The sequence below is a fragment of the Narcine bancroftii genome, chromosome 4, assembly GCF_036971445.1.
Source record: "Narcine bancroftii isolate sNarBan1 chromosome 4, sNarBan1.hap1, whole genome shotgun sequence".
Classification (NCBI taxonomy): domain Eukaryota; kingdom Metazoa; phylum Chordata; class Chondrichthyes; order Torpediniformes; family Narcinidae; genus Narcine; species Narcine bancroftii.
The window spans coordinates 122,896,145-122,921,777 of NC_091472.1; the positions used below are offsets into that span (position 1 = coordinate 122,896,145).

General features: G+C 41.9%; 1 protein-coding gene across 4 annotated transcripts in view; it reads left to right on the forward strand.

The window, feature by feature from the left end:
* The window catches only part of hps4 (HPS4 biogenesis of lysosomal organelles complex 3 subunit 2), a 59,679-nt gene that overhangs the window by 28,747 nt on the left and 5,299 nt on the right, over positions 1 to 25,633 (forward strand). For 3 of the 4 annotated variants that reach the window (XM_069932672.1, XM_069932671.1, XM_069932673.1), the window contains 8 exons: positions 70 to 186; positions 1,140 to 1,234; positions 3,304 to 3,376; positions 5,025 to 5,043; positions 14,483 to 14,582; positions 15,009 to 15,804; positions 17,724 to 17,853; positions 25,302 to 25,404. In XM_069932672.1, the coding sequence (XP_069788773.1) occupies positions 70 to 186; positions 1,140 to 1,234; positions 3,304 to 3,376; positions 5,025 to 5,043; positions 14,483 to 14,582; positions 15,009 to 15,804; positions 17,724 to 17,853; positions 25,302 to 25,404 (1,433 nt within the window). The remainder of the gene's footprint in view (positions 1 to 69; positions 187 to 1,139; positions 1,235 to 3,303; positions 3,377 to 5,024; positions 5,044 to 14,482; positions 14,583 to 15,008; positions 15,805 to 17,723; positions 17,854 to 25,301; positions 25,405 to 25,633) is intronic. The other variant, XM_069932674.1, reaches the window with a different exon arrangement.

A 25,633-nucleotide genomic window follows, 5' to 3' on the forward strand; every position in this document is an offset into this window, starting at 1 on the left:
TTTCAGAATCTGTCTGAATGCAGCTTGTGTTTTTCCAAATTATTGACATTTCTTGGTTTTCCATTTCAGGTGCAGGAACAAGCAGAGCTGGCCCGTCAGTGGGATCTGTACATGGAACATATCCAGCAAAACAGCTGTGGTCTACATCGGACTTTCAACTCCTTGTGGAACCTGGACAGAACTGATGTAATGCAGGGAGATATTCAACTTTTGCAACTTACATTTGAGGATTTATTTTGAAACAGTACTTATGAATAGTTAAAGCAGAAATAAATAATAAAAAATCAATTTGGTCACTAAAATGCAAGTTCAACTTGATTGTCTCATATTTTGTGAGCAGTTCAGTTATACATAGTATAGCAGTAAAAACACAGTAATCAGTGCAGAAATACAGAGAGAGACCAGTTCTCTCTGTAGTACAGAGCAAAGCCAATGTTATTTAACTTGTGTGAATTTTGTGCAGGATTTTGTAACAGAGAGAAAGAAACTGTTCTTGAATCTAGTGGCGCATGAACTCACACTTGTGAATCCTCTTCCCACCAGGGGACGCAGAGGAGAGTATGGCTGGGATGGGATAAGGCTTTAAATAAGTTGGCTGGTTTTCCAAGACACCGGGTAGATAGAGTTAACAGAGGGAAGGGGCATGCTTGTGTGATGGTCTGAGCTGTGTCCACAGCTTTTTCAGGTATCTTACCATTGACTTTCACTATAGGGAATGCAGTTACCATTCCTGAAGTAGCTGTAAAGCCACAATCGTAAGAGAGTAAAGTACTTGAGTAAAGAACAGTTCTAGGTAAGTGGTACTGAGTAAGTTGTTACAGCTGTCAGCTCTCAAGTCATTGCGTCCCAGTACACTTCATCCCAATGCCTTCCAGAGGTAGAACTGATGGCATAACCTGCGTATACTGAATAATCAGGGGAAGTAGTTTGGCTACTGACCTGACTGCATGCTGGTAATGCTTTTCTGCTCAGCATTATCTGTATGCTGAGTGAAAAAGCTAACTACTGGAGGAACTCAGTGGGTCAGGAAACATCCATGGAGGGATATGGACTGTCAGACTGGTGGTCTGAAGTTACGTTGTTGCCATCTGGATGGGTGAAAGGGTGGTGAGCAATTTTCTGTTGTCTCTCACCACCAGGTGGATCCCCTCTTGCTGTTGAAAGCTGCACTTATTCTACAGAGCTGTCAGCGCTGCCCAGAGATCCTGGCTGGTTGCATCCTGTATACAAACCTGTAAGTCTACACTCAAACATATGCAACACACCAGCATCCATTAATGGCTTCTGTTTAAGGATGCATGAATTTGTTGAGGTAAAACCTTTTAATTACTTTAATGTACGTAAATTGGCTTTGTTTGTGCGTTAAGTGTGTGAGGTGGGGAAGGTCTGAGCTTCTGTCTCCAACTTGGGCTCTGGCTTAGCATGCTCTAGGTTAATGGGAACTGCTGCATTTTGGCAACTCCTCCTCTAGTTGTGTTGGGCAGACTTTGGATGTTGGGGAACTGGAGGATGAGGAGTTTATTGCCACCAGGGCCATGTTGGGGTGAAATGTCCTTCTTGACTTCTTGCTTTTGGCTCAAACTTCACATGCTGTGGAAACTCCTTGCTGTACTGGGGTTAAACAAGCTTCTTGAGGACACCATTTGGCCTATCAGCAATGGGGGCAGAAGGAGGTTAGGCCATGCTCAGTGAACACCCATGCCCCTCTCCCATCATGTGGTTCCATCGGCCATGCTCTTGAAGGTTGCAGGAATCATTGACCATTCCAGATTTATTGTCAGAGTACACGTATAACATCACATACAACCCTGAGATTCCTTTTTCTTCAGGCGAGGCAGAATTATCATTTATTGGTAGTGCACAACAAAAGACTGTACATAACATACACATGTAAACAAATAAAGAAATGTAAACCAACTGTGCATTACAGAGAAGAAAGCAATGAATAAAGTGCAAGTGTCCTTAAATGGGTCCCTGATTGAGTTCATTGTTGAGGACACTGATGGTGGAGGGGTAGCAGCTGTTCCTGATGGTAGCAGCGAGAGCAGAGTATGTGCTGGCTGGTGTGGATCCTTTATGATTGCTGCTCTCTCCTACTGCATCGTACCCTGTAGATTTTCTCGTTGGTGGGGACAGTTTTACCTCTGATGTCCTGGGCTGTGTCCACTACCTTTCACAGGGTTTTTGGCTCAGGGATGTTTGTGTCCCCTTACAGACTGTGATGCAGCTGGTCAGCACAATTGCCACCACACATCTAGAAATTTGCCAGGGTTTCTGATGTCTTACCAAACCTCCTAAACTCATGAGGAAATGGAGGTGCTGACATGTTTTTTTTTCATGATGCCATTAGTGTGTTGGATTCAGGAAAGATCCTCCAAGATAGTGACTCTCAAGAACATAAATTTGCTCATCCTCTACATCACTGATCCCCCAGTAATCACTGAATTGTACACCTCTGTTTTTTTCTTCCTTGAGTGTGAAGTTGTTGTTGGTGGACAAATCAGCCAGGTTTTCAATCTCCTGCTAACTCATCATCTCTTTTTTTTTTACAACTCACGACCATGGTATCATCAGTGAATTTGTAGATGGTGTTCTCATACTGAGTAGAGCAGGGGATAAATAACACAGCCCTGTGGAGCTCTGATACTGATGGAAATTGTGAAGGAGATGTTCTTAGCAATCTTCACTGATTGTGGTCTGCAAGTGAGGAAATACAGGATCAAATTACACAGTGGGGTGTTCAGCCCCAAGCCTTGGAGTTTGCTGATCAGTTTTGAGGGGATGATGGTGTTAAATCCCGAACTGTGGTCGATAAAGAACATCCTAATGTATGTATCTTTGCTCTCCAGGTTTTCCAGGGCATTGTGTAGAGCCACTGAGTTGGCATCTGCCATAGACCTGTTGCTATGATAGGCGAATTGGAATGGTTCCATGTCACTGTTCAGACAGGAATGGATATGTTTCAACACCATCCTTTTCAAAACGTTTCATCACAGTTGGTGTGAGTGTCATTTAGGCATGTTACCATATGCCTCTTGGGCACGTTGTTTGAAACAGGTGGTACCATGCCCTGCCGGAGAGATGTTGAATATATCCATGAATACATTGGTAAGTTGGTCTCTGAGCAGGGGTGACGCTGGCAAAGCAAGGCAGGCTGGTCTGGCATCACCACCTGCTTCTGCCTGTGGGCCCGATCCTGGTTGAGGTGGCAGAGGGGGGAGCAAGGACTTTTAGATGGGGGAGAAAGAATTCCACTTCTTACTAGGGTCAGAATGTTAACATACACTGTTTAAACTTTCACAGAATCGTGAGCTCTCAACTTCCACCTGAACTAACAGCCAAAATACTGGCTTATCAACCAAGAGTTTGCAGTCAAGTGAGTCACCAAATCTTTGTTTACACAGTGACAATTTGTAAATACTCTAAATTGATGAGTAATTTTCTATAGATTTACTTGGTGAAAATTTGAAGCTACTCTTGAGAAGTTTCCCTCTTTGAAATATCCAAAATATTTTATAGCAATGCAAGGGTTAAGTCTTTCCACCTTGTTGTCTGCTTGCTACAATGTTTGTGTGACAGGAAGCATTTTTCTCAAACATTTCTCTGTGCTTTCTTCAGTGTGTGGCAAACCAAAATGCTCTAATGGTGTACTCCACTTCAATGATACAAGTTTTTATCTTTTGGCTTATTTGATGATTAAAGGCCCTCTCCTGACTGCTGCAGTTCTGGGATGTTCAATAATTTAGCCTTATTGAGAAGAGAGTGCTTCAACATGGTTTGCTTTAATGACACAAGCAGTTTGGGAAAGGTTTTTCAATTTCGAGGAATTATTTCTTCTGCCATCTTCACTCAACATTCAACAGTGTAAAGTCAAGGTTTACTTATGTTAAATTAACATAGCCCTTAGATATACACAAAGACTTGCTTCCGAAGGAGGCTCTCCTTCTCTCCAACATCCTCAACTCCTATGGCTCGATGACTGTCCTGCACATGCTGTTCCCCAGTTTTATAAAGATCAAGTTCAATGTGTGCTCCTTATAACTCACACTGAACATTTGTTTTTGCATTGTTAATTACTCTTGTTTTTACTATCAAGAAAATAGGAGCAGGTGTAAACTGCTTGGTCCTTCAAACTTATCCTTTCATTCAGTATACCATAATTATGGATGATTTGGCCCAGCTTTATTTCCTATTTTCTACCAGTTCCCCACAGCCACAGTCTTTCAAAAGTTTATCTACCTCTTTAAATGCCTCCAATTATCTAGAATTCAAAATCCTCTGGGATAGGTATTTCCAGAGATTCTCCACTCTGAGAAGAAACTCTCACATCCTTTCCACCTTTCCACCTATTTTAAATGTCACCCCTAATCTTGCAACCATGCCCCCTCTTCCGAGAGATTTCCCCCCCATTCCACCCTTGTTATATTCTTGTTATATTCATTTACGACTTGAGTATATTTCAATAAGATCAGCACTCATTCTAAACTCCATAAAATGCTAGCCAAACTTATTTAATAGTTTGTGATGGGAGAGCTTTTCAATATTAGGAATTAGCCTCGTGAAACTCATTTGATCTTCTTCCAATGTCAGTGTATCTGTACAAGAGATTTTTCATAGTTTTCATCATTTTGCCAATCCTCTTTCTTGAACAAGGGCCATCGCATTCATAGTTTTCCAGTCCACTGCTTCAAACATCTGACAATGCCTTCCACTCCGAATCAAAACTCCAAAATCTCATTCCTCCCTTGATTTTTAAATTATGCAAAGCTTTCATTTCCCCCCCCCCACCGGCCCCATCTCCCCTTATTCTTTTCAAAAAGATAAAGGCAAGGAGAAAGTTTCTGTCAGAAATGCACAGGTAATATTTTCAGGCATTGTATATTTTAGAATATATTATTCACTATTTTTCATTTGTTACAGGATTATGCACACCAGAGAATAGACAGTCTCTGGAGTCTGATATTGAATATTTGTGCATAGTGTTTACAGGGTTTAATTATGTCACACTGCCTTTTTCTTTCTAGAATCGGACAGCAAGATCAGGTATGATTAATTTTTATTCAATTCCTTGATTCACCCCACCTCACCAAAGCTAAGTTTGTTACACCCCTTAATATGTTCTTGTGTCCCACAGTTATAATTTCCTTGCATTTGTAGGATACAGATACCCTGAACCACTTACCAATATTTCACCCAAAAGCACAGATTTTACATATGAGCTTAGAAAGTGAATGTGGCGGAAAATTAACCACATTACACCATTTATTCTATGAATTGCATAATGTCTTCATGGTTTTCAAAATAATCGCTTATGAAAATAACTGATTATCTTTGTGCGAACATTCTCCATGTGTTCACTGGCCCCAGCCATGCACCTACCATAAAGTTAAAGTATGTCACAGAAGAAGCTCCTTTTGATCTTGTGTATCTATGCTGATTCCCAAAATTAATGAAAGGTGTTCTAAGAGATCAGATATGCAATTATTTGGATAGCTAGGGACTGATTAGGGATTAACAGCATGGGTTTGTGCATGGTAGGTTGTTTTTAACCAATCTTATAGAATTTTTTTCGAGGAGGTTACCAGGAAAGTTGACGAAGGAAAGGGTGTGAATGTTATCCTCATCTTTGTTGAGGTCCCACATGGGAGGTTAGTCAGGAAGGTTCAGTCACTGGGTATTCATGGTAAAGTAGTGAACTGGATTCAAGGATGGCTGGACTGGAGAAATTAAGAGAGTAGTGGTGAAAGATTGCTTCTCATGTTGGAAGCCTGTGACTAGTGATGTGCCTCATTGATTGGTACTGGGACTATTGTTGTTTGTCATTTATATCAGTGATATGGATGATAACTTAAATTGGATCAGTAAGTTTGCAGATGACACTAAGATTGGTTGTGTTGTGGATAGCTAAGAAATTTTTTCAAAGCTTGCAGAGGGATTTGGACCAACTGGTAAAATGGACTTAAAAATGGCTGATGGAGTTTAATGTAGGTGTTGAGGTGTTGCATTTTGGAAAGACAAACCAAGAAAGGACATATAAGGTAAATGTTAGGGCATTGAGGAGTGGGGTAGAAGAGAGGGATCTGGGAATACGGTTACATAATTCACTGAAAGTGACATCACAGGTAGATAGGGTTTGAAAAAGAGCTTTTGGCATATTGGCCTTCATAAATCAAAGTATTGAGTATAGGAGTTGGGGGTATTATGGTAACGTTGTACAAGACATTGGTGAGGCCCATTTGGAGTATTGTGTGTCTAACTACAGGAAAGAAAGCAATAAGATGGAAAGAGTGCAGAGAAGATTTACTAGGATGTTGCCCGGACTTCAGGAATTGAGTTACAGGGAAAGGTTAAACAGGTTAGGACTTTATTCCTTGGAGCATAGAAGAATTGAGGGGAGATAGACAGAGTAAATGTAGATAGGCTTTTTCCACTGAGGTTAGGTGAGATACAAACCAGAGGGCATGGTTTAAGGGGGAAAGGTTTAGGGGGAATTTCTTCACACAGAGAGTGGTGGGATTGTGGAATGAGCTGCCAGCTGAGGTGGTGAATGCAGACTCAATTTTAACCTTTTAATAAGAATTGGGACAGGTACATGGATGGGAGAGGTACGGAGGACTATGGGCAAGGTACAGGTCAGTGGACTAGGAAAAAAATGGTTTGGCGCAGACTAGAGGGGCCAAGGTAGTCTGTGCTATAATTGTTCTGTGGTTTGCCCACTCCTCAGCTTTTGGCCCAGACCCTGACAAAGTTTGGTTTTTCAACTTTTCAGCAAGTGTTCCCTCCCAGGCAGGGAGTTCCAGAACACAGCCTCTCTATAAATGAAGAGCTACCTTCTGGTCCTCCTACCAATTAACTTCAATGGAAATTGGTTCCTTCTGTTACATCCATATCAACCTCTCATAATGTTATGCACAATTGGATCTTTGCTCAAAGTCCTTTGATTTAAAGAATATGCCCCAGTTTGGCAGTGACCTATCATGGACACAGCATCTCCTCGCTTGTCAGGAAGACACAACAGTGACTGCACTTCCTGAAAAGACTGAGGCAGGCAAGGCTACCAACACTATCTTGTCAACCTTCTACAGTTGTTCTATTGAGAACATCCTGGTCAGCTGCTGTAGAGAATTGGATTGGAAGTCAATCCACAGGACCATAAGAATGGCAGAGTGGATTACTAGGGTCCCCTGCTTCCACACTGACGTGATCTACCAGGATTGTTGTTTGAAGAGGGCACACAAATTTGTTGAGAACCCTACCATCCTGCAAACAGCAGGGTTCTCAATTATTTGGCTACTCCCATTGGGAAAGAGATACAGAAGTATCAGAGCCAGAACCACCAGGCTGCAAAACAGGTAGTGAGACTGCTGAACAACTGTATGATTGCTGATATTAACTCTCTGAGACACATCTATTTATTAAATGATATTTATTTTCTTTTATGTATGTATACAGTAAAATCTCTGTTATCTGGAATTCTAGCAACCAGCAAAAATATTGCAGAAAATAAATCGGGTAAAAAATACAAAAGTTTAAAATTGGCATCCCTAGCAGTTAGTTTACCAATCAACCCAACACGCAATCTCAAGCAAATGGCAAATACACTTTTACAGCATCTACCAATCTCCATCGGTGCCATATACTGAAGGATGTACCATATATGTACTGTATATCTATCCCTTGTCTGTCTGGTTGTGTGTTTGCATATTTTTGCACCGAGAACCAAGAATACTGTTTACTCATGTTGTACCAGTACAATCGAATTATAATAAACTTGATCTTGGAGTGTCAGGTTTTTGGAAACATCAGGAAATAAAAAATAAACCGATGAGCTGAACACCTATGCCTGTTTTGAGAAAGAGAACCAAACAGTGCCTTCCAGGCTGAGGACCCTGTGATATCTGTCTCTGAGGATGATGTCAGAACATTATTCAGAAGGGTGAACACTCGCAAGGCATCCGGCCCTGACAGCATACCTGGCAGGGTACTGAAACTCTGCACCAACCAACTAGCTAGAGTATTCATGAACATTTTCAATTTCTCATTGCTGCAGTCAGAGGTTAACACCTGCTTCAAAAGGGCATCAATCATCCCAGTACCCAAGAAGAGCAGGGTGAGCTGCCCCAGCGACTAATGTCCAGTCGCACTAATTTATACTGTGATGAAATGCTTCGAGAGGCTGGTCATGGCCAGAATTAACGTACCCACTGCAATTCACCTATTGTCACAATCGCTCCACAGCAGATGCAATATCACTGGCTCTCCACTCAGCTCAGGCTTAACAACATTATTCCCTCCGTACCCCCCCTCTGCAACTTGATCCTTGATTTTCTCTTTGGAAAACCACAGTCAGTATGAATTGGAAGCAACATCTCCTCCTCACTGATTATCAACACAGGCTCACCTGTTATGAGCCCAGAGGACCCCAAAACCTATCAGCAATAGAAATTCACCAAGATAAATGGTTACTTAAACAAAAGTTGCTTTTAATTATCTTTAATCATGAAAACAGGATCAAACTTTAACTTATTACTATTAACTTAACCTAACCTAACTTAACCCCCTTCTAATTCTAAGCGCACGAGTATGTAATGTGTGTGTAAGTTCAGAAAAGTTATTTGATTCTTAATCCAATCTCACATTTCACTCCTTCAAGTTCACTGGTAAATTTTTATACTGTGCACAGAATTTAACATTTATAAAGTTCACCAGGCTTTGGTGATTGAAAGGTAAATGGTTACTGCTCAGGAAAGTTCTTGTCAGTTTTCAGAGAGGGATTTGTTGGTCATTGGACACCCACAACTGATTCCTTCTGATCAGCCACTTCAGTGTCTTGCTGAAGAAACTTGCCTCATCAGAGTTTTCCATATGATAACCTTTCTTTCAGGTCACTATTGAGTTCCTTTTTGTTTCCCTTATTTCAAGTGAAACATTAAACAGCCAGCCATCTCCTCTTGTATGGACCAACACGACTTTGACCAGGCTGAACTAAGGACTCACAACCCGTCTTCAAAATGGGGTTTTTCTGCCAGCTTGTCCTGTTCCAGTCCCAGCTGCTGCTGTAGAACTGAATTCTCTCGCTCTCTCTCTCTCCCACACGACCCTCTTAGAACAGCCAGCTGCACTGAGACAGATTGCGGTTCTGCATCTAATATAACCATATAACCATTTACGGAGCGGAAACAGGCCATGTTGTCCTTTCGAGTCCGCACCGGTTCACTGATTTTGTGCGCCCTCTTCAGGCATTGGACCCGATAGTCTTTCAGCAACTCCTGTCAGGAAAGAGTAAAAATAAATCCAAAGGGTTTCTATAAGTACATTAAAAGTAAAAGATTAGTGAGAGATAAAATTGGACCCCTTGTAGATAGAGAGGGTAGGCTGAGTGAAAAGTCTGAGGAAATGGGGGAAATTTTGAATGATTTCTTTGCCTCGGTATTCACTAGGGAAAAAAATGTTGAACCAGTTGAAGTAAAGAAAAATAGTGGGGAGGTCATGAAGCATATAAGGATAACCGAGGAGGTAGCGATGGCTGTGTTAAAAAAGATAAAGGTGGATAAATCTCCCGGACCGGACAAAATATTCCCTAGGACACTCAGGGAGGCTAGTGGACAGTTAGTGGGGCCATTAACAGAGATATTTAGGATGTCACTGGTCACGGGGGTGGTACCAAAGGATTGGAGGGTGGCGCATGTGGTTCCTCTGTTTAAGAAAGGGTCCAAATGCAAACCTGGGAATTATAGGCCTGTAAGTCTGATGTCTGTGGTGGGCAAGTTGATGGAAAGTGTTCTGAGGGATGCTATTTACAAATTTTTGGAGGTACAGGGATTGATAGGGAGTAATCAGCATGGTTTTGTCAGGGGTAGATCATGCTTGACAAACCTGATTGAGTTCTTCGAGGGGGTTACAAAAAAGGTTGATGAAGGGAAAGCTATGGATGTTGTCTATTTGGACTTTAGTAAGGCTTTTGACAAAGTTCCCCACAGGAGGTTAGGAAAAAAGTAGGCATTAGGTATAAATAAGGAGGTAGTGAAATGGATTCAGCAGTGGTTGGATGGAAGGTGTCAGAGAGTAGTGGTAGAAAATTGTCCAATTGGAGGCCGGTGACTAGTGGAGTTCCTCAGGGTTCGATCCTGGGTCCACTATTATTTGTTATATATATTAACGATCTGGATGTAGGGGTAGAGAATTGGATAAGCAAGTTTGCGGATGACACAAAGATTGGTGGTGTTGTGGACAGTGAGGTAGATTACCGTAGATTAAAAGGTGATTTAGGAAGGCTGGAGGTGTGGGCTGAGAAATGGCTGATGAAATTTAATACAGATAAATGTGAGGTGCTACATTTTGGAAAGGCAAATTTAAATAGGTCATATACATTGAATGGTAGACAATTGAGGAGTGCAGAGCAACAAAGGGATTTAGGAGTTATGGTAAATAGTACCCTCAAGGCTGATACTCAGGTAGATGGTGTGGTGAAGAAGGCATTTGGAATGTTGGCCTTCATAAATCGGAGTATTGAATTCAAGAGTAGGGAGGTTATGATGAAATTGTACAAGGCATTGGTGAGGCCAAATTTGGAGTACTGTGTACAGTTTTGGTCACCAAATTATAGGAAAGATATAAATAAAATAGAGAGAGTGCAGAAAAGGTTCACGAGAATGTTGACAGGATTTCAGGGCCTGAGTTACAGGGAAAGGTTGTGCAGACTGGGGCTTTTTTCTCTGGAGCGTAGAAGATTGAGAGGGGACTTGATAGAGGTGTTTAAGATTTTAAAAGGGACAGACAGAGTAAATGTAGATAGGCTTTTTCAATTAAGAAAGGGGGAGATTCAAACTAGAGGACATGGTTTAAGATTGAAGGGGGAAAATTATAAGGGGAACATGAGGGGAAATTTCTTTACGCAGAGGGTGGTAGGGATGTGGAATGAGCTTCCGGCAGACGTGGTCGAGGCGGGATCATTGGTTACATTTAAGGAAAGACTGGATCGTTACATGGATAGGAGGGGACTAGAGGGGTATGGACCGGGTGCTGGTCAGTGGGACTAGGCGGGTGGGGATTTGCTACGGCATGGACTAGTAGGGCCGAACTGGCCTGTTCTGTGCTGTAAGTGGTTATATGGTTATAAGTATCAGAGCCAGAACCACCATGCTGAGAAACAACTTCTTCCCATGGGGAGTGAAACTGCTGAATGACTGAATGAACTGCTTATACAACTCCTCTGAGACTCCACTATAAATTAAACAATATTTCTTTATGTTTATATATGGATGAGAATCTTCTGAGTTTGTTCATCTGTTGCTTTCCAAAACAATAATGCAATACTCCACAGCATATCCAATTAACACCTACTTGTGAAGTCCTTAGGTATTCTTCAAAGTTTTTGCAAAGGCACCCGGAGCCTGAACTGTCTGGCTTGAGCAGAGCTCTGGCATTTTAAATTAGATCCGTTTTGAAGTGTTTGTACGTGACCTACACTAAAAAACCTGTCACAATTTATTTCCTTTAAAACATATCTTTATACAATACAAAATATAACATGAACTGTCACACACCCGAAGGATGTGTGTTCAGCCCACTGCTCTACTCGTTATACACCCATGACTGTGTGGTCAGGCACAATTCCAATGCCATCTACAAGTTTGCCGATGACACCACAGTTGTCGGCAGAATCACAAATGACAATGAGGAAGCGTATAGGAAGGAAATAGATCAGCTTGTTGAATGGTGTAACAGCAACCTTGCGCTCAATGTCAGCTAAAGCAAGGAGATGAATGTGGACTTCAGGAGGAAGTCAGGGGAACATGACCCAGTCCTCATTGAGGGCTCAGTAGTGGAGAGGGTCAAAAGCTTCAAATTCCTCAGTGTCAACATCTCCAAGGAGCCTCCATGTTGATCCAATCACAAAGAAGGCTAGCCAGTGAGTATACTTTGTGAGGTGTCTGAGGAGATTCGGTATGTCACCATAGACTTTTGTAAACTTCTACAGGTGTACCTTGGAGAGCATTCTGGCTGGTTGCATCACTGCCTGGTATGGAGGCACCAACTCTCAGGATAGGAATAAACTCCAGAGGGTTGTTGACTCAGCCTGCAACATCACAGGCACCAGCCTTTGCTCCACCAAGGCCATCTACATAGGGCGGAGTCTCAAAAAAACCAGCCTGTCTCCTCAAAGGCCCCCACCACCCAGGCCATGATCTCTTAACTCTTCTACCATTGGGAAAAATGTACAGGACCCTAAAGACGAGCACTCAGCGGCAAAAGGACAGCTTCCCCACTGCCATCAGATTCCTGAATAATCAATGAACCAAAGACACTGCTTTGTGTTTCGTCCACTTTTTTAAAATTTATTGTTGTAAGGTGGTTTGTGTGAATGTTTGCTCTATGACGCTGCCACAAAACTCTGAATTTCAAGACTCGTTCATGACAATAAATTCTAATTATGACAACAACAAAACCCTCCCAGAGGGTTGTTAACTCAGCCTGTGACATCATGGGTAACAGTCTTCACTCCATTGAGGACTTCTACAAGAGGTGGTGTCTTAAAAGGCAGCCTCTATCCTCAAAGATCCCCCCACCACCCAGGTCATGCCCTTTTCACACTGCTACCACTGGGGATAAAGGTACATGAGCCCGAAGACAAGCACCCACTGGCACAAGGACAGCTTCTTTCCTGCTGCTATCAGATTCCTGAATGAACAATGAACCACAGACACTGCCTTATTTTTTCTTGCACTATTTTTATTTATTTTGTGTGTATGTTGGCTTGGCTTCATGAATGAAAATTTAGGAAGGAGCATAGACATGGGCATGTCCTTTGAGCCCATGCAATGGATATTTTCGGTGAAGAGCTGTGTGTGCAGTAGTGGCCCCCTGGCCTAGCATGCTGGATGGTGACAGTCAGGTCCTTGGGTCGTAGGTGTAAAATGTGAAGTGTCTTTCTCCTAGGTGGATGGCCTGACAAGGCTAATGAGCCCCATCTGCCTGGATTTGAAATCAGAGTTTTCCTTCTCTTAGGCTGGGCTGCCAACCAAGGCTAACAAGCCCAGCCTACCCGTCCATGGCTGGACTCTGGGTCGCGCCATGATGTAGCAAACTCGGTGAAAAACTTGAGACACTGGCGAGAAGGTGTGGCTACAGCTGCAGTAATGTAGGAGAGGCCATTTGCAGTGACCTCCTGCCTGGCAAGCCAGATAGTGGCCACGCAGCGATCATTACACTGAGAAAAGAGAGGCCATGTATTACGCGTGCACTTTCCCTGGGTGAGTGGGACATCAGACCCAGACTTCACCCGCCCCATAAGGTGTTTCTATAAATGTTTGCACTATTGATACTGCTGCAAAACAACAAATTTTGTTGCATGTTCATGACACTGAATTTTGCTTCTGATCATATTGGAGGTTTGGACCTGGAGCTTGGGTTGCCATTGGATTGAGCAGGAGTCTGTGCAGCTGCGGGAGTGCTAGAGGCAAATCCATTGATCCTCTGTGTCTCTGAAGTGACTCTCTTTTGTTTCTCTTTCCCTCTTACTGTAAGGGGCACTGGGTTTTCCCCAGGTGCTCGGGTGTCCTCCCTCTCTTCAAAACATGACAGAGTTGTAGGATAATGTGGACTTAATTGGGGCAGCACAAACTTAAATGGCCCAGAATCAGTTTCTACTGTGCTTTAAATTAAAAAAAAAAGCTTCTTGGGACATTTAAAATTTGGAGATATACTCATTTTTTCTTTCTGCTCTGCAGCCTTGACTGTGGTCTTTCTTGGTTTGGGAATTTCAGCGCATCATTGTGGGCGAAAAGGCCTGTACTGTGCTGTGATGTTTTATCTTCTGTTGCTGTACTGTGAGTGTCAATGGCGAGGCCTGCCTTAATTGCTCCTCAGTTGGTTGCCCAACTCCTTGAACTGCTGCTCTTGTCTGATAAAGATACTCTCCATGTTCTATCAAGGTGGAAAATTACTTGGGTAGGCCACTTCACAATAGGCAGGACATATCCGATCTGACTAATCACTAACCTATTCATCTAACATGAACCAAATTGCTGAATTGCACACTCGACATCCCAGAGGTTCATGTACTATAGACTAATTAATATCAGATTTGGTGCTGTTTTATAAGTGATGTGGCATCATTGCAGCAATAACTAGCGTTGACACTCTGTCAGTGCAAAATTCCCATTGGAAATAGTCTCACAATTCATTAACGTGATTGCCATTTCAATCCCTATTGATGTGGCCACCCAGTCTGCCGGGAACTAATTCCAAATATTGCAAGGTAGAATTAACCTAGTGTTGCTTTATCATCTGTAACCTCGGATCCAAGTGCAGCAAGTTACAACCTTTGTAATATTAGGAATTGGATGAGGGCAGCTTGCTTGGAGACCAGATACTGGCATGCTACACCATGATTGTAATTTTCCAGTGAATACAATGGGATTATCTTATTGATCTGTGTAATGTTTCACTGCATATTTGCACCTTTGTCTCTCATTTACAGATAGTGCTCCATTACCTCAGGATGTAACAATTTTGACTGTATTTGTTACTGAAGAGGAATCTGCAGTTCTACGGCAGTACTCAGTTGAATGGATGTCTGGGTGAGCTGGAGTTTTATAAGGGAGTCTGGCTTGTCATGCAGTATGCATCACTGTAATACCCTAGCCAATGGCCACAATAACATTGTGAAGCCAGATGATGTCTGACGTTCAAGTTACCAAAGTATCTAAACTACACTAATGATGCACATTTTTTTCTGCTAGTATCTTTTTCTCCACAAGGAAAGCAGCTTGGCTGTGAAGATGCACACTGGAAATATGTGTGTTCCTTGATCAGAATATTCTGGGACTTGTTAATGACAGAACTGGTAATAATGTCCATGAGATTGAAGTTATTGGAGGAACCATACTCCAGTAATGTTTTAACAACTGGGTAGAAAATTGGTGAAAGCTCTTCTGTAGCTCAATGGAAAACTGAAAATTCAAAGTAAAATCTGGAGTATTTTCCATGTTTTCGCCATTTTGCAGGTTACCCAAGAGCCCAAAACCAGATCTATGTGAGAAAAGGATTCAGAAGCTGCTGCTCTCCAGAGCATTGGCAGACAGTCCAGATCCTGAGGAACTGAGAACCGAGTGTAGCTGCTCCGAAGCAGAGTGTGGAAACTCCTCTGAGTTTGAGAGCTCTTATCCAAACTCCAAAGACAGTAATACACCAACAAACGTTGTGGATCCCGCTGAAAATTATCAAGGGAAGCTCATCACACAATCTCATCCAATGGAGTTTGACCACAAGTCTACAAGAAGCGTAAACCCTCATCCACAGAAAAAAACCACGTTGTCTTCCTCTCCTAGACACTCTTGGTTTTCACTGCATTTGGATGAAGGGAAGACTGAGGATGACTCCAAGCACTTTGTTGATCTCTACATGGAATTGACAGAAAACAAATTAGATAATATAAGTAGTTATCCAACCTCTGATTCTGCAACAGAGCCCCTTGCGCCTTATTCTGGAAGCAGTTCTGGTTGTGACCAGAAAGAGGCAAATGTCACATCTTCTTCAATATGCTTGACTGATGACCAAAGTTCACCCCCGCAACAACGTCAGAGCTCTCTGCCTCATAATGCTCAGAAGACCCACAGTGCTGTAGGTTGCAGTGAGGATGATGCAGACATTAAGCAGGCTACGTCCCCAATACATGATGAATCCAAAGACCATGAGAGCTTGGTGAAACTGAGCATGTACGTTCATACAGTGAAAGGGTTGGTAATGTCGCTTCTGGCTGAAGATGGATTTAGAACCAATCACGGAGCAATTGAAGATGTTGTAAGTAACTGTTAATTAGTGAAGCTAAACTATGAATTATCTTCTTGCATGTACATTGGCTATAAATGAGACAGTGATATTATAAATCCCAACAGGCTCTTGCCAATAATCTTATTACTGCTGAGTGAGTCCCTGGTATTGAGTGTTTTCAAAAACTGAGATGATCATTTTATCCTCCATTATCACTGAATATGCTGGTTTCATCCACCCTTGCCTTGAATTCATTTATTCCTGTGGATTCAACCATGAGCTTCCCTATGAGGTTGATTCTCAAGGATTTGGTAAATGCAGTCCAAATACCCATGACATCGATAATAATTCATATTGCAATTATGCTGCATCAAGAGCTTTGGTGCCTGATGCACCATCAGTTCTTCTGGGTCAACCTGTTGAGCCGTATAGTAGTACAGCATGGACCAGGCCTCTTGGCCCAACTCCTCGATGCCAACCAAGTTGGCATTCTGGAAAAGTCCCATTTACCTGCATGTGGCCCATATGCTTATAAGCCCTTCCTTCCTATTTCAAATATCTGAGCATATACGTTTTGAATATTGTAATTGTACCATTTCTATAGGTGCTGTTGGCATTACCTTCCAGATATGGACTACCTTCTGAGTGAAAAGGTTGCCCCTTAACTGTACGGCCATCTTAACTGAAATCCGATATAGGAGAAGGTTTTGGAGGGATGTTTGCTCACTCTCTCGTCACATCTTGAGAGTACAGTATTATCCTGAAACCAATTTGATAATAATCACTGTTACACTCACTGGCGTCTAATATCAGTGAAGATAAGCTTCATTTTCCAAATAAGTGCTTTACATAAGTTGATTATCTACCAATCAATCTTCTGATGTCCTATGTGAATAGATGCAATATGAAGATGAGTGTCTTTTTAGATAATTAAACAAATAGTAAGCAATAAAATTTTATTTCTGCTCTATTTGCAGCCCAGGACTAACATGATTATCTTAAATTTGTGTGAATTTAATGTACTTCCTAATCTATTTAATATTGAAAGTGTAAGCACCAAGACCACAGAACCTAAAACGATTTTCCTATATTTTAACATCTTACAAACTTTAGATGCATCTCCAGGACAGCAATTGCAATGCGCAGCATTTCACTCTATATTTTATTCAGTGATAATGGAGGATAAAATGATCGTCTCAGTTTTTGAAAACACTCAATACCAGGGACTCACTCAGCAGTAATAAGATTATTGGCAAATAGTGACCATTTCTCGTTCTCCCTAGCGTAAGTTATCCTCCCAACTCAATTTCTGTGTCATTTGTCCAGGTTTTGTGGTCACACCCTTTGGAATGCATTGGGCAATTACTAAGTTGTGCCAGAGGTGACATTTAGTGGTTATCCAAGAATAATTAGGAACTGGGAAATCTCCACTAAAAAGCAGAGAACGTTGGACAGGTTAGGAGCATCCCAGCATAACTGGAAGCCCTTTCTGTTAAATCTAGTAATTATCTCCGCTCCCCAGTCGCTACTGATCCTCCCCATGATGCCAGTGGAATTCATCATCTCTATGCTCATCCATTCCTAAACATATAATCGTCCTTCCCATCCACCCCTATCTGGCCCAATTTTGTCTGCAACCACTGTCCAAACTCCTCTACTTTCAGGAATGCTTTCAGATACAAAGAATACATCACTGAATTGGTTCCAAAAGCTGCTGAAATTCATGTCGCTGCTGAAGTTCCCGTGAGTTGAGAGAGCCATCAGCACCCCACTGCGTAACATGGGTCCACTAGTATCTCAAGACCAGGACATTTCTAAGCCAGCATCCATTGCATTTACACAACGTTACTGTATGATTAGAATTAATGATCAATTATCTAATTATTTTATTTATGATCTCTCTGTATTTCTTGACCAAGGGACTCTAACCACCTCTGCTTCCTCCACAGTACCACAGCTCATTGGCATCCTTAAATGGGTTGGAAGTGCACTTGAATGAAACTTTATTCAGCAGGAATTTCTCCAACTTACTTGGCTTTAACTTTGCACATTATGACCGTATTCAACATATACTCACAGGTCAGTAGAGGTGTGTGTGTGTATGTATATCTGTGTGCGTGTTCTCACACATGAGTGCTGTCATGGTTCAAGTGGAAATGATCTGGGGACACCACAGAAAGGTTCTCTGAAACCCCATAGTTGCAACAAGTCCATTTTTCATTTAATTTAGATTTTTAAAAAAATACACAATAAAATTTTCAATATTCTTACAATATATCACAATATATTGAACTTTTTCTTAAAAACAACAAACAAAAACAAAACAGTCTCTCCTTCCCTCCCGCTTCCATACACTATTTCACAAATTCCATACACCATCAGAACTTGCATATCTTTTAAATATATACAGAATACAATAGGGGAAACCACGCTTAAATATATATCATAGTTGCATTTATAGTCCTTTTTCTCTTTTTTTAATTACTGTATTTGGGCCCCTTTGTGGTCCATATATGGCTGACAGATATTTACAAAAGTTTCATATTTATTCTTTAAATTATATGTGATTTTTTTTTCCCATAATATACAGCTGTTCATTTCCACAGTCCATCGTGTTATCAGTAGAGGGGAGTCAGACTTCCAAGTGATCGCAATACATTTTTTTTGCTATAGCCAGATTTATTTTCAAAAATGAGATTTGATATTTAGTCAATTTGTTGCTTATTTCCATAAAATTACCTAGCTCTGGGTCATCCGTGAAGGCCATTCCTGTTATCCTGGTTAATTTTTCTGTTATGCCTTGCTAAAATGGCCTCACCTTGACCCATGACCACGTGACAGCGTACCTGTCTCAGTTCCACATCTGAAACACATCTCTGATATTTCTGCTTTAGATCTGTGTAATGTCTGAGGGGTAAGATATAATTGGAGTTTTAAAAAAAATTATACTGAGCCTGTCCATATCTTACATTTATAATTTATGTCATGCTGTTCTTACACCAATCTAACCAGCTTTTTTCTGAAATCACCACACCCAAGTCTGACTCCCATCTTTCTCTTGACCTCCTTAATCCTGGTTTTGCAATTTTGCTCTGGAGAGCATAGTACATTTTTGTTATAAATTTGGGTGTATTCTCCATCCAGACCATTCGTTCCATTTCACTAATTTCAGGTGGGGTCAACACTGGTCCCCATCTTTCTCTTAAGAACAATCTGAGCTGAAGAAAACAGAACAAGATCCCATTGGCTACTCAGTATTTGTGTTTAAATTATTCAAAGGACCTAAGAGTTCCTTCCATGTAGCAGTCTTCAATATATCTTATACCTTTTTCATACCACGAATTTAATATTCTATTGCCCATGTTCAAAGGCAATAACACATTTTTAGACAATAGTGCTTTTATTGATCTCCCTGCTTTGTTTTTCCTATACATTCTTTAATTTCTTGCCACGTTCTGATCATATGTATTAGTATGGGATTATCTGTCTTTTTTTGTAGAGATTTTACACTCAGTTTAAAGATAAAATTCTTTGCTTCCCCCTCCTTCATTGAGTACATTCCCTTCTGAATTTGGGCGGGGTTGTCTTCAATGAAGAAGGCTGCGAGAAATCTTCCCTGTGCAGCTAAGTAGTATTTTTTAAAATCAGGAAGTCTAAGTCCTCCCAGCTGTAGTCCCATGTCAGTGCAATTTTTGGTACCTTATTATTCCATAAGAACTGTCTAATATGATTGTTTAGTAGTTTAAAAAAGTTTGTAGGTAACAGGATAGGCAACAATTGAAAAAGATACTGCAGTCTTGTCATCACTTTCATTTTTACGCAATTAATCCTTCCCACTAAAGTAATCAGTAAGTTGTAGCAGGCTGGGTCAACCCCACATATGACGGGCCGAATCACTGTAGTGAACAGTCAGCGTGGCAGGCCATGGGCTTTCCCCCACTGTGCAGAAGTTCCAGGCTGCAGGAGCGCGTTGCCAGGGGAATGGCCAGGCCTCACAGCAGCATTATGACATCACTCCCATGAGCTGTCACCTCACATAAAAAGGAATGCACATGGTTTGAATAAACGGCAGTTACTGGTTTACTTGCTTGGTGAGGACAGCATTTATTTCATCAGCCCTGCATTTAGCAGTGCTACAAAGTCTCTCCATTTCTGCAGGTCCCTTTCTATCTTCCCATATTTCATAAGTTTTTGTCAGTTGCTATTCCAAGATATTTTCTTCCATCTGTCTTCCATTTAAATTTACTTCCTTTTTGGTATCTTTCATATTGAAAATTTGTTAATGGCATTATCTCACTTTTGTCCATATTTATTTTATAACCTGATATTCTTCCATATTTTTCTATATTGTAATTTTTCCAAAGATTTAGCCAGGTCTGATAGACATAGTAGCACAAAGTTAGCAAATAGACAAATTTGATGTTCTTCTTGTCCAACTTTGAAGCCCTTTTTTATCCAGATTCCCCCTTGTTATCTCTGCCAGCTCTTCAATTGATAAAATAAAAAGTGCTGGGAACAGGAGGCATCCCTGTCTACTAGATCTACTTAAGGGGAACACCGCTGTCATCTGATTATTGGCTATAATTTTAACTTGCGGTTTATGTTATAAATTTTTAATCCAGTTTATAAATGTTTTACCTACACCTAATTTTTTCCAGTGTTTTAAATAGAAAGGGCCCTTCCAAATGGTCAAATGCCTGTAACACTTGGATTCTGTTTGAATTTTGCTGTATGCATTACATTAAATAATTTTCCTAGATTATGTGAAGAATGTCTTCCTTCAACAAATCCTGCTTTATCTGTATGTATCAATTTTGATAAATATTGTCCTAACCTTTTGGCCAAGGCTTTCACTAGTATCTTGTAATCAGCATTTAATGGGTCCCTCTTTTTTGGTAACAGTGTATTAATCACAGTTGAGAATGATTTCAGGAAGGTCTGTGTTTCTATTGCTTGCTTCAGAACATCCATTAACAGGGGCATTAATAGTTCTTTAAATTGTCTGTAAAACTTAGGTGGGAATTCATCCTCCCCCAGTGATTTATTAGCCTGTTGGGTACTCAGGGCCTTTTTAATTTCTTCCTTTGCAAAAGGAGTGTCTAGTTCTATCCTTTCTCTCTCTCTTCCAGTTTTAGAATTTCAACATGCAACAAAAATTCTTGCATTTCATTCTTGTCTCCTAGTAACTCTGATTTGTTTAATTTTGTGTAATATTATCTAAAAAGGTCATTGATTTCCTTTTGTTTATATGCTAGAGTGTCTATCTCTGTTTTTATAGCATTTATCATTCTTGACGACTCATCTGCTTTAATCTGCCAAGATGAAACTTCGTGTGCCCATTCACCCAACCCATTGTATTGTTGTTTAGTTTTTAATATAACTTTTTTCTGTTCTATATGTTTGTATGGTAGTGCTACAGAATCAAGAGATGCCCACATGGTGCGAGGATGAACTGATAACTGACTTTATTGTTTGAATTCTTTGCGCTGTGCACAGAGAAACACCCACTTCTGGTGACTTGTGCGCCAGCTTCTGGAAGTGACATCAGTACATCGCGGTGTCACTCCTTGACCAGTGGTACACCACCTGGAAGTGGTGATGTCCCCTGGGCTGCGTGTCATTAACCCCGTGCTTCTCGGGAGTGAAGGAGGACCTGCGCCATTTTGAGTCCGACGACTGGGGCGGCGATTCGGCCTCTCTAACTGCGTGGTTGCTCAGCCTGCTACACCACCCCCCCCACCCCACCCCAGGATCGCTGCAGCCCTCTGAGTAGATTATTGTACAGTCTTTGAGTGGGTGTCCTCTGCATCTGACCTGGGGGTCCGGGACAGGCTGGCCTGAGTCCAGATATTCTGCCTTGAGATGGTCGATCATGAACTTGTCCTGTCACCCGCCAATGTCCAGTGTAAAAACGGAACCTTGAATGGGCCTTCGTAGGGGCATTCCTTGCTGACGTCTCCACACAAAAACGTAGTCAGCAGACTGTAGGTCCATGGGGATGTGGCAGGGTGGAGAGCCATGTCAGGAAGGTGGCGGGGGGCTTCTGTTTACCTGCTTGAACCCTCAATCGTTGGAGGACGTCTAGGGCACTAGGCTGTGGGCGGGGGGGGGGGGAGGTTTGAAGTGAATGTCCCCAGGGATGGTAATTGGGAAGCCATACACCATCTTAGCAGATGAGGCTGATAGGTCCTCCTTCGGTGCTGTGCAGATGCCTAAGAGCATTCATGGGGGTTCTTCCATCCAATTCGGGCCTTGTAGTTGAGCTTTTAGGGCTGCCTTCAAGTGGCGGTGGAAACGCTTGACTAGGCCATTTACCTGAGGATGGTAGGTAATGGTGTGTTACAACTGGCTGCCGCAGAACTTGGTTAGGTCAGCCCAGAGCGAGGAGGTGAATTGGGCCCCTCAGTCTGAGGTGATGTGCGTCAGGACTCTGAAATGTGTGACCCAAGTGGACAAGAAGGCACTGGTACAAGTCTCTGTGTCACATGTGGGTATGGGCATTGCTTCCGGCCAATGGGTAAAACGGTCAATTATTGTGATCAGATACCACATACCTTGGCTCACGTGGAGTGGGCCGACAATGTCTACATGCACATGCTCAAATCAGCACTCCGCCAGATTGAAAGTTTGGAGTCGGGCCTTCGGGTGTCTGTGCACTTTGGTGCATTGGCACTGCAGCGGCTGCCCTGCCTGTTTCCCATCACTGTGTTTGGTCTGGCGGTAGGGTAGGAGCATTGGGGGGGGGGGGGTGGGGGTGGGTGCACTGCCACGAGTTTCAGCGCCATCTGTGGTGGTAGAAGCAGTATTCGCTTCATTTGTCTGGGCGCTCGTTGCGCTGTGCTTGGGCCGTGACTACTGCTGGGGGGGGCGGGGGGCCAGCAGGGGTGTTGAAGTGGTGACGCCGATGGCATAAATGGCTGCACGTGGATCGAGATCTGTTGTGGGGTACCGAAAAGTCCATCTGCTTCCTTGGCTACTAGGTGTGGGTTACTGAAATCCACATTGGAAACTGCCAAGGAAACGTGTACCGGCAGCTTGGAGAAGAACAGGGGCTCAAAAAGGAAACAGTTCATGTGTCCATCCTCTAGGGCCATCATTTTGTGCATGAGCTCGAAGGCGTTCCTTTTGCCCAGGCCTTGCATATTCAGGATGCGAATGGTGCGCTCATGCAGGCTATTCCAGCGAATCAAGGAGGAAATGCTGGAAATGCTCATACTTGCGCTCCATGGGAGGATTTTCCACGAAGGAGCTTACTTTAGCTGCGGTGGTGGCGTTCAGGTCGCTGACGATGTTCCAGAACCTGGTGTCCTCTGAGGCAATGCCTCTGATGTGGAACTATGAATCGGCCAGAAGGGCAGCAAATGCACGGCCACCATGTTGGTTGCAGCCATCGCGACTGTAGCGGTAGCAGCATCCTGCCTTCTGTCGTGTTCGAGGTGGATTCCAAAAACGTTGGACCATCCGGGTCACCACTGTAGCGTCTGCTACGGCAGTGCTACAGAATCAAGAGATGTCCACATGGTGCGAGGGTGAACTAGTAACTGACTTTATTGTTTGAATTCCTCACGCTGCACCCAGGGAAACACCCACTTCTGGCTTCTGGAAGTGATGTCAGCGCATCGCGGCGTCACTCCTGACCAGTGGCGCGCCACCCAGAAGCGGTAATGTCCCTAGGCAACGTGTCGTTAACTGCAGGCTTCTCCTCAGGAGCGAAGGGGACCTGCACCATTTTGAGTCGGACAACTGGGACGGTGATTCAGTCCGTCTAACTGCGTGGTTGCTTGGCCTGCTACAGTATTGTATTATATCTTGGCTTTTTATTCTCCGATAATCTATATTCTTCTTGTAATTCTGTTCTTTGATTTTTTTTTTTCTAATTCTATAATATCTTTCTCCAAACTATTTACTTCTGCCATATATTTTCTCTCAAGATTTTTTGAATAGGATATAATTTGTCCCCTCAAATATGCTTTGAGTGTGTCCCATATCAAAAAAACTGTTGTTAGTAGACGGCTGATTTGTTTCACAAAATATTTCTATTTGTCTCTTTATAAATTCACAGAAGTCTGTTCTTTTAAGTAGCATGGTATTAAGACGCCATCTATATACATTTTCTTTTCCGTTATTGCAATAGTTAATGTTAGTGGTGAGTGCTCTAATTGAAGCCTCACTCGGCATTCTGTTTTTATCACTCTACTTTTTAACTGGGCAGACATAAAGAATAAGTTCATCCTTGTATGTGAATCGTACACCCTTGACTAAAAGGAGTAGTCTCTTTCTGTGGGATTTAATTGCCTCCATATATCGATAAGATTTAGATCCTTCATGTATGAAATTGTGGTTTTTTATGCTTTCGCCCTCATTACTGTTCTTGCAGTAATCAAATTATTTGATTGTGAAGAGTGTGAGAAGAGCAAACAAAAATTAAAATCTCCTCCAACCAATATATTTTGTCTTCCCTCTGTTGTTTATAAGATATCCTTCATAAAGGCTTCATCATCCTAGTTTGGAGCATAAATGTTCATAAATATCCATGCGTCCCCATAAATTTTATAATGTTCCATTACATACTTCCGGCTTGATCGAATTATCTTCTATTTACACTGGTGTATTTTTATTAATTAGAATCATTACCCTTCTTGCCTTTCAACTAAAAGAAGACGATATTATTTGTTCTACCCATAGTCTTTTTAATTTATCATGTTCCAATTTTGTTGCCTTGATCTTTTAGCACTAGTTTTATCAATTTTTGATGATAAAATTCTGTTTTTTGAGCTTTCAAACCATCTTTTTAATATTTTCTTATGGAGGGCTCTTTCAAAATACGTCTGCTCAGATCCTCAGCATGGCCACGCTCCCATTTCCCCCAAATGATTGAACCAATAAAAGCCAATTGTAATCATTCCCACTGTGACATTGTTTAGTTCATTAGGTATGACCATCCCCAGTGCTGAAACTTTTGGGCTTAAATCCAGGGATAACATGGAAATATCCATCTCTACAGTAATTTGGTTAGCGATATAGAATCTTTTCCTCATCTAGTTTGTGCCAAACTATCTGCCTAGTCCCATTGATTTTCAGGTTGTAATCCTAGAATTGATTGTTATTGTTTTCCTAGTGCAACATCTGAGGGGTGGTTTTCTATGTTCTATACTTATGATGAAAAAATGTAGGAAGAGATGTAATAGCAGTTTATCACAATCATCATTTTGCAGCAGTCACTTCTCAGTTGAATGCAAGTCAGCAAAGACACGATTGAAGAGAATTTACAATTTGAAAATGGACCAGCAGATGTCCTCAGTGGTCTCTAAAACAGATTGTCACCGCTTTTGAGTTTGTTCATGAGGAACAGATAAACTCTGGGTGGGAGGACATTAAGGGATTTGACCAGTGCATGATTTGAGACTTTGAAGAAGTATCACATCCAATATGACACACTCGAGCAGGACATGTATTGGTAAAAATTCTGTCAACAAACAATCCTTCCCTTTTACGATTGAATAACCACTGTCATATTTTCTTTAAAGCTCAGCTCTCTCCTGGGGAGCAGAAGGATGTCTTTCTCAGAGCAACTTCCTTGATGCACACTGACTTGACCCTCAACAGTGGCATTCGTGAGATGACAGTCAGGTATGCAGAGTAGTAGTACACTTTGCAAGATTCTGCGCGGTTGGGTTGGCTGCACATTTGTAGTTGCTTGTGCTGGTCGATCCATTCAAGCTGGAGTTTGAAGTGAAGGGAACGGCAACAAGAAGACAATGGATGCCCCATATAATGAGATGTCTGATGAGGGAGCACCATCAATTGTCCTGCATGAAGCTTCACCTCATTGCTGGAATTAGTGTAAAAACAGAAATTG